We start from the raw sequence: 9,602 nt of genomic DNA, 5'->3' as shown, positions 1-9,602 counted from the left end.
TTGAACAGCAGGAAAACCGCAGTGTGGCTTTATTGATATGGGCAGTGGCGATTTTAGCATGTAAATCTTGGTGGCCAAAAAATATAAAAAATGTGGGATGCATGCCAGCTAAACCACTACACAACATTAAACAATACATGAATTGCACTATACCACTGCTACACCTGGCTATCAGCAGGGCCTTGTCTGGCAGGGAAACAGTTCATTCAGTCTCATTTACTGCCTTTAAAAAAACATAGGTAATATGGCTGACTTGCTTCAACAAATGTGGTTTCTACTGACAATTGAGATGTGGAAACTATGGCATAAGGGAAAGACAAGCGGATAAGAGGCAATCCGTAATTTCGATTAAGACGTTAATGAGCGAGCTAAGACGGACGTTGTCAATGTAACTATTTGTTCAGCACTTTTGAAATGTACAGCGACAGAATTCAGAACATGGGCCGTTCTTACAGCGTTCTCCCTGTACATCAAGTCAGAGCCGTAGGATAAATAAAGGGGCTATATAAGCAGACAATGAAAGCTCTTACAATATTCAATGATTACATTGTGCAAAAACAGGTTATAGGCTACATGTGCACCACCAAATCAGAACAGTAGGCAAAATCAAGATGTGAAAAAAGACCAAATTATTAGGCTGAGGCACATGGGCTACTAACAGCTTACTACAAAACATACACTTAGTATTACTTTCTTAGCTACAGTATACATATCTTCCTGGCCTATTACATTATTTATGCAGCAGAGGGCTCCCGAATGGCGCAGCGGTCTAAGGCACTGCATCTCAGTGCAAGAGGCGTCATTACAGACCCTGGTTCGATTCCAGGCTGTATCACAACCGGCCGTGATTGGGAGTCCCATAGGGCGGATTAGCCTTCAGGCCACCTTGAAGCTGGACTCGCTGGTCACCATTGGACAGTTTAGATCAATTGTGATCAGTGTTTGTTTTGATTAATCTTGTTGTATTTGTTGCATTGTGTTGATGTTATTATTTTGCTTTATGTTGTACTGAATTGTGTGTTCATGTTCACAGGGCTCCCTTGAGAATGAGACCCTGGTCTCAATGGTGACCCCCCTGTCTCATTGGAATGGTCCCACCTGATCTCACCTGCCTCAATCATTGAGGCAGGTGAGATCTCAATCTCAATCACACAGTCAACTCAGTTTTCTTGTCAATATAATAGATCATCTTTGATATGGATTGCCTGGCTACCCAAATGCCTCAATAATGTATATCTGCAGACTGCGGTTATTACATGCTGCACCCACAACAAATCATTTTGGATTAACAAATACAAATTTGCCAGGTGGAAACTACAAGGGTGATCAAATAAAAATGTATAAAAAGAGTTTACTTTTGATACAAAACATTCAAATAATTGTTTGACAAAGTTGACCAAAAAAAACAACAATAAAGACTGATGCTATGACAATATTGTATGTTTGTTTTACTGTTGTAGTCCTTTCTTATTGAGGGTCTCTGTGGGAGATTCTCAATTGGTTTCGCAAACTCTCCTCGCCTCCTTTTGAAAAAGGTCAAAAGTAATCAGTGAAAGGAAGTGTGAAAACAAACCATAGCATGTATGAAATTACTATCCTACTCCACTTGCACGTCATCAAGCAAATGATGCTTACAGAGGAAGAATCCCAAAATATGTAAAGTGGTAAAAACAAGTTTAGCTGGTTTTTCCAGACAATTTATAGATAAAATATTAGTTTTGTGATCGGGAGCCTATAGGATACACAGGGGGAGAATGTCAATTGAGTACTCCTCGTGTTCCCTCTCCTCGACTCCTTCTCAAAACCCATTGGATGAGAAAGCCAGAGGTCCCTCCCCTATGACCTTCTCCTCCAATGGGTTTTGAGAAGGAGGCGAGGGGATGCGAGGAGTATGCAATTGAGATTCTTCCCTGATGTTCCTCTGACAAAGGAGGCAATCTCCTACATATGGCGACCACTCATTGGTTTCCAGTTCACGAGGAGGGCGGAGTCATTGACTTTTTCCCAAATTAGGGAGCCTTCCACACTGTTGTATAGAGGTCAAGTCTCCTCTTTAGAGTGTTGCCTCTTCTGGTGGCGTTTTCGGTCACCAATTTGGGAGAAGCTTTGTCCACAATCTGAGCACTGGTAGGGTTTCTCTCCAGTGTGAATTCTCATGTGTACTGTAAGGAAGTTCTTTTGGAAGAAACGTTTTTCACAGCAGAAGCACTGGAAAGGTCTCTCTTTGTTATGCACCCTTCTCACATGAGTCATCACATCACGTGAACGGGAGAAGGACTTTCCACATTCAGAGCAAGGATAGGCTGCTCTTTCTCCAGAGTGTTTTAACTTGTGCACTTGCTTGTGACTCTTTAATGTCCATTCACGTGCAAAACGCTTCCCGCATTCAGTGCAGTGGTACGGTTTCTCTCCGGTGTGTGTTCGCTGGTGCTCTTCCAACCGTCGTAAAGTTGTAAAACCATCCCCGCAGTCAGTGCAGAGGAATGGCTTTTTTCCACTTGCAGTGTGTATTCTTAGGTGTCTTTCAAACTTTGCCTTGTTTAAGAAACACTTTCCACAGTCCGAGCAGTGGAGTGCCAGGTCTACAGAATGTACTGGAAGGTGTGATCTTAGTTTTGCCATGTCAGGAAATCTTTTATCACACCTTGAACAGCGATAATGTTTATGTTTCTTTTCCTTGTGTGTTAGTTGATGTTTCTTAAGTCTCTCACGTCCCGCAAAACTTTTGTTGCAATTAGAGCAGTGGTACGGCTTTTCATCTGTATGCGTTTCTTGCTGATGTCTTCTAAGACTATGCCTTCGTGTAAAGCTCTTTCCACAGTCGGAGCAGTAGTGATGCCTTTCCTGTGGTGAGATCTTCTCTGTATGTTTTCGCTGGTGATTTTTCAACACCCATAACTGTTTGAATTGCTTCCCACAGTCAGGGCATAGGTATGGCCTTTCTTGACTATGTACTTCCATGTGTATTTTTAGTTCTCCCGGTTCAGAAAAGCTTTTATCACAGTAAAGACAATCACCCCCTTTCTTATGTGTCCTCTGATGCCTTTTCAGATTATCAGAGCGGGTAAAGCCTTTCCCACAATCAGGGCAGAACATTTCTTTCACTGCTGTATGTGTTCGATGGTGTCTTATAAGATCCCTTACTTTTTGAAAGTTCTGACCGCAGTAGGCGCAGTAGTGAGACTTCTCTCCTCCAGGTCTGAAACCCTCAATGAAGTCTTCAGTATCTTGGGGCTCCTCTCCATTCTCCTGCGTTGTTTGGGGTTGTTGTGGTCTTTCTGAGTTTTGATTCTTCTCTGATTGGCACTGGGTATTGGCTGGGCATTGATGTTTGCTATGTGAAAGCACACTCTCTACATTTGCCGCATTACTGGTAGCTTTGAAGTTATTCTCTGGCAGGTCCTGTTGCTTTTGATGAATGCGTGTGACAGCTTCATCCAGTGTTATTTCTGGGTCCATTTGTAATTGCTCGGCAAGTTTTTTGTCACGTAAGCCCATGACAAGCCTGTTTCTTATTTTCTCACTGAGCAGAGCTCCATAACTGCAATGTTGTGACAAACAATGAAGTGCAGAGATAAAATCATCAGCTGTCTCTCCTGCTTCTTGTCGTCTTTGGTTGAATTTTGTTCGTTCTAATATTACATTACTCCTAACTACCAAATCTCCATCTTGCTGTTCATTATTAGAACTGTGGAAGTGTTCCCGCTCGATCAGGTTGTCATCTTGCAGGTCTTCTGAGGTGTCCATGTCCTCTGCCTGGAAATACATTTAAAATAGCATAATTACTAGTAGGCCTATCATCTCTGTTCTCTAAAACAACATCATTTTGTAATAGATAATATAGCCTACGTTTCATTATGATTAAAGTCCAAATTAGAATAGATAGCATATACAATAAATAGCTAAACAAATAAATTAAATAGCAAAACAAATAAATTAAGTCTATACATTTTTACAGTAGAAGGTAGTTCTAATTTCGTTCAAATATTTTTTAATTGAACACACACAGGAATGGTGTATAGGTATAAAAGGCAGGTATACAATTTTTATCTAAACATAAAAGAGCAGACAGAAACAAAAAGACCCAGAGTTCTGGGTACAAAACAAATATTACAAAACAAGACATACAGAACAAGGACAGGTAGAAAGAAAGAGGGTAGGTGTCACCCCCCACTTATTCCCCCCCTTTATCCCTCCACCCCTTTATCCCTTCCCGTTATTCCCCTCCCGACTGCTCGGGTCGCGGTGCCAGCACATGCTGCCCAAAGGTGGATTAAAATATTACTATTGAGAGTGCGTTAAAAAGTACAAATTCACAGCGCCGAATGGTCCAAGTAAGAGAGGAAAGGCTGCCAGATTTGATCAAATGTTGATAATTTATTGTTCAGAATATATCTAATCCTTTCTAAGTGTACAGTGTTTGCCAATTCGCTGAGCCATAATTTGGTAGTGGGCGCTTCCTTCTTTTTCCAAAACAACGAGATTAGTTTTTTTGCCGAAATGAGACTGTAAGAGATGAGTTGTTTTTGAGGGTTGGTTAATCCGTTTAGGGAATCAGACACTCCCAGGATTATCAGAAGCGGGTCTGGGTCAATTGAAGTCTCCAGAACTTCAGAGAGGATCCTAAAAATTCCACACCAGTAACCATGCAAGCTAGAGCATAGGGCAAAGCAGTGGAGAAGTGTACCCTGTGCAGCCTGACATTTATCACACATAGGGGATGTATCAGGAAATATCCTATGCAGTTTGGTTTTGGAATAGTGTAATCTGTGTAATACCTTGAATTGTATGAGACGATGTCTGGAGTTAATGGAGCAGGTGTGGATATCCTCCAAACTATCTTCCCAGTCTGCCACCGAAATGTCAGTCCCTAGTTCTTCCTTCCATTTTGCCTTAATGGCATCTGTAGAAGGTGTGCTAACCGATTGAAAAGCATCATATAAACGAGATATCAGTTTGTCTGAGGTTGGGGATGTTTTTATGCATCCGTCAAACATGGAAGGCTTAGCGTTCCCAAATGTTGGGAGGCGTTTTCTAACATAGTCTCTGATTTGTAGGCATCTGAAAAAGTTACTTCTGGGAAGATTATAAGTTTCCCTCAGCAACTCAAAGGAAGCAAAGGTCCCTTCTATATATAAATCCCCTATGGTACTTATCCCCAACTCTCCCCATTGCTCAAAGGTGTTATCAAGGTTAGAGGAGGAAAAGGAGGGGTTCCTGGCAACAGGGAGCATGAATGACATTGGTCTAAGCTCAAAGTGGGTTTTAATTTGCTTCCAGATTCGGACTGTGCTATGTATAATAGGATTGTTACGATAAAGTGACCTCTCCAGATTGACAGGCGACAAAATCACAGCACCAATAGAGAAGGGGTGACACTCTTCCCGCTCCATACTAAGCCAGCTGGGTGACGGACGTGCGTCATCCAGCAAAAACGTAACAGCGCGGAGGTTAGCGGCCCAGTAATAAAATATACAATTTGGGAGAGACAATCCTCCTTCCATTTTGGATTTGCAGAGGTGTTTTTTACCTATCCTGTGTGTTTTATAATCCCAGATGAAAGGATTGATAATTGAGTCCAGTTGTTTATGAAAGGATTTAGGTATGAATACTGGGATGTTCTGGTATAGATAGAGCAGTTGTGGGAGGAAGACCATTTTAATGGCATTAATTCTTCCGAGCAGAGAAATTGGGAGAGTTCTCCAAAATTGTATGTTTGTCTTGAGTTTTTGCATCAGAGAGGGGAAATTCTCTTTAAATAGTAAGGAGTATTGTTTGGTAACTACAATTCCTAGATAGGTACATTTTTCTGAAGATAACTTAAGGTAGTTCTAATTTGAAATACCTAGCAGTATCAACATGATAATGATGATTTGTTTGTCATTAGGCCTAGAGATCCCCATGATATAGCATATTGATTGCTATATCATATTGAAGCCCCATGTGCACTAGCATGTTAATTTCACAGGAGCACATTGAATTGTGTCAAATGAAAGCTAAGAGCCTATATTTGTTTTAAATTAAGGCACAGAATGACCCCAAAATTATAACAGAATGACTGCAACTTAACTGGCTGCAATGGGAATTTATAGTAGTCACAAACCACAGTTAGGTCACCTGCTACTGTCCTGCCTTCCACCAGAATACTGTTTTTCATTCACTTTCTGTCACATGGTGCAAGTGTGAAAACCGTCTGGACAAACCCGCCCTCTCTTTCCCAGTCTCTTCTCTCTCTCTCCAGTTAAATGTCAACTCTCCTGGCTCTTACTGACACCTACCCATAAGCCCCCTCTTTCCATTTACTGTAACCACCAGAATACTGTTTTTCATTCACTTTCTGTCACATGGTGCAAGTGTGAAAACCGTCTGGATAAACCCGCCCTCTCTTTCCCAGTCTCTTCTCTCTCTCTCCAGTTAATGTCACCTCTCCTGGCTCTTACTGACACCTACCCATAAGCCCCCTCTTTCCATTTACTGTAACCAGCCCTCTCACCCACTGAGGAACGACCGACACTGTACTGTATGTTTATGATATACTGAAGTGTACTCTACTGTGCTGTACAGTGATGTCCAAACTTGTGAAACAGACGTCTGTGATTGGTACATATTAGGTTAGATCCGGACAAAGGAAATGTGGTCTTGTTTGGCGACCTCATTAGAATGATAGCCAGTCTGTAGAATAGGCATAATACCCAAACATACAAAGGAAGATATTACATTTTTCTACCTTTGTGTCTATTCAGGATACATCAACATGAAGAAAATGACATTCATAATTATGGATTTCTGTATAGTACAGATCAGGGACCAATGATGTCATTCTGTTACCATCATTATGTTACCGGATGTTAATTACTTACTGTAGCTCAATAAAATAAATGAAACTCCAGGCGTAATATCATAGCCAACAACCAATTCTTTCTGCAGAAATTTTTTGATCTTAATTCGGAGAAGATATTTTAGATCTGCACTGTCTTTGAGTAAATGTGTTTTTGTCAAATTTTCTGTGGAAATTGTTGAAAGTAATCCTTGTGATGTGCATGGAGTTGTATGGTTTGTTTAACTTTGCAATCAATGGTTTTTGTTTGGCATACTTTTAAGGCTGTGGCTGCGGATCCGACTTTTTCGGGATCTTTAGTCTGAAAAGGAACAGATCCGGAGCTTGCAGAAGCTTCTGCACATGTGCAGATAACATTCTGTACACACTGGCAGACTTACCATCAGGCAGAAGAGGCAATTTCCCCAGGCCTCATGTCATCAAGGGGCCTCATGAGCTGGGCATAAGCTAAAGATACCTATTTTTAACATGGGCTGCATCTCAATCCACCAAATCTGCCGATGTCAGCCTTCTGCATCTGCGGTGGAAGGAGGCCGAGATACAGCGGAGTTTGTCAGACCAAGAGATATCCTGAAAAATCGTTATCTTCACGAAAGCTTCTGTAGCGTCCCAACGTTGTCACAGGACTCGTCTGAAGGTAACCCAGTACCGGGCCAAAAGTTGAATGGAAAAGAATAGGGCATTTCCATGTAAAAAGGTATACAGGCAATTCTAATGGAATTTAACTTTTTTTCCTGAGTTTTCTAATATCTCTCAGATATAGGACAGACACCAAAACATACTTCCTTTTGATTACATTTTTTAATATCTGTTTTTACATGTATGAATCTGTTATTCAATGCATTTCTATGGTCTAGTAGCAGTAAGGCCAAAATCAATGTTTTGTCAAATACTTTTTTTTATACCTACTGGGGTCCTAAAATTCTAAATCAAATAGCTAAATGATCCTTGGTATGACCATCGTAAAACAATTCCATATGTTAGCTTAGTAGAAATCCAGCCCTGGAACCTTAGACTCTAGGGGAATACAATACGCATTTCTTTAGACTGGCCTCTGACTGGGGCCTCCAAATCACTATATCCGCTCGTCTGCGCATGTGTATTATTCTCCTTCGCCCATAGAGAACAGGCTACTCAAGCGAATGGTACTCCTTTAATAAAAGTTAGATCAAAGCTCAATCAATGTCTGCAAGATCACATTATAAATCAGGAATTCTACATAACAGAACCAAATAATAGCTTAGTGTAATGTTAATGTATGACCAGTAACTTTGTTCTATCCTATTATATTCGGTTCTGTAGAATACTGTGATCATTATGTAATCTTGCAGACGTTCAGCTTTGATCTAACTTTATTAAACGAGCACCATTCGCCTGAGTAGCCTGTTAACTGTGCATAGAAAATATACACCTGCGTAGAAAGTGATACAACATGCGCAGAAGCTTCGGATCTGTAATTTTCCTGACGAAAGGGACTAGTCAAATGAACATCAAAAGTATAATTTTTGGAATTTTAGCTAACCCTAATCTGTTACGTTAATTATCCTAACCTACTACGAAAAGTCAAATCTGACGTTCATTTTACAAAAGTTGGATTCCTTCTAGCCATTACCGGACTAAAGATCCAGAAAAAGTGATCCAGCAACTCTGTTCTTTCAAAGTGAAAATCGGAGTCTCAGAGCCATTATGATACCTTTGAATTAGCCGGCTCCTCTTCATCTCGGTTCTCCCGAATGGTTTCGAGCAGTCCTGCCTCCTTCTGAATTTCCGCCATTTTCTCTGTGTGTTTTGTATCGCACCAGAAGGGTTGCGGGTAAAACCAACGAAGTATTTTGTGCTATTCTATACACAACAGGTTTGTCTTATTTTGCTGCTAGCAATTTAAGCTTTTCGCTACATTTGATTAGTGATGTTGCGTTTGATATCGAGCTCCGAGGCATGCGTCGAAATCGCTAAGCAGTTTCTTATTTTTCTTCGGTGGGGTTTAACGGCGGTTGGTTTCCAATATGTTGCATTATCGCCACCAACTGGACTATAGTATAACTCCATTATACTTTGTGATACAAAATGGGGGTGGGGTAAACCATTCCAACTAACCCTACACTCGTTAAAAAAACACTACCCCATTCCACTACTTTAACCCTATCGGCTCCTGCACCATGCCAACGGCCTGGAAAGACCAGACACTACTACTCAACACACCCTGTAACTCTTCTGAAGTCAAATCTCATACACCCAAGTACTTCTCTGCAGCTGCCACCACAACATCTATTTTCTGTGAGGTACAGTTGATAAGTTGATCAATGATAAGCATTGCTAAGAAGCCAACCTTACTGAAGTATGTCACTCATTGACCTATCCCTCTGTGCTGGCACAGATCTACTACTCAAGATCCCCCACCCTCAGGGCCAGAGACTCATGCAACCTGCAGATTGATGAGGGAAGAATTTGTTGAGCTGAACTGACCAAGACACATCTCCAACAACACACAAAACCTCACATAATTCTGCCCCAAAACAATAACAATTTATCTCAACCAGCGACATATGTGCTTTTTACACAACAAAAATATAAACGCAACTTGTAAAGTATTGGTTTCATGAATTTAAATAAAAGATCCCAGAAATGTTCCATGTGCACAAAAAGCTTATTTCTCTTGAATTTTGTGCACAATTTTGTTTACATCCCTGTTAGTGAGCGTTTCTCTTTTGCCAAGATAATCCATCCACCTGACAGGTGTGGTATATCAAGAAGCTGATTCAAC

At 40.9% G+C, this 9,602-nt stretch overlaps 1 protein-coding gene across 2 annotated transcripts; it reads right to left on the bottom strand.

The window, feature by feature from the left end:
- LOC129859717 (zinc finger protein 883-like) lies at positions 1-8,870 on the bottom strand. 2 transcript variants are annotated; one of them, XM_055929816.1, is made up of 3 exons: positions 8,532-8,870; positions 7,219-7,469; positions 1-3,756 (listed from the first exon to the last, which is right to left on the bottom strand). In XM_055929816.1, the coding sequence occupies exons 2-3, from the start codon at positions 7,219-7,221 to the stop codon at positions 2,041-2,043; spliced, it is 1,719 nt and encodes a 572-aa protein (XP_055785791.1). In that variant the 5' UTR covers positions 7,222-7,469; positions 8,532-8,870; the 3' UTR covers positions 1-2,040. The 2 variants fall into 2 exon arrangements, with proteins under 2 accessions (XP_055785791.1, XP_055785790.1); XM_055929815.1 differs by lacking the exon at positions 7,219-7,469 and having other exon boundaries at positions 8,532-8,857.
- Between the last annotated feature and the right edge of the window lie 732 nt (positions 8,871-9,602).

Source organism: Salvelinus fontinalis, chromosome 7, assembly GCF_029448725.1.
Source record: "Salvelinus fontinalis isolate EN_2023a chromosome 7, ASM2944872v1, whole genome shotgun sequence".
NCBI classification, from domain to species: Eukaryota; Metazoa; Chordata; class Actinopteri; order Salmoniformes; family Salmonidae; genus Salvelinus; species Salvelinus fontinalis.
The sequence above is the reverse complement of the archived record's forward strand: the minus strand, read 5'-3'. Positions and strand labels throughout refer to the sequence as shown.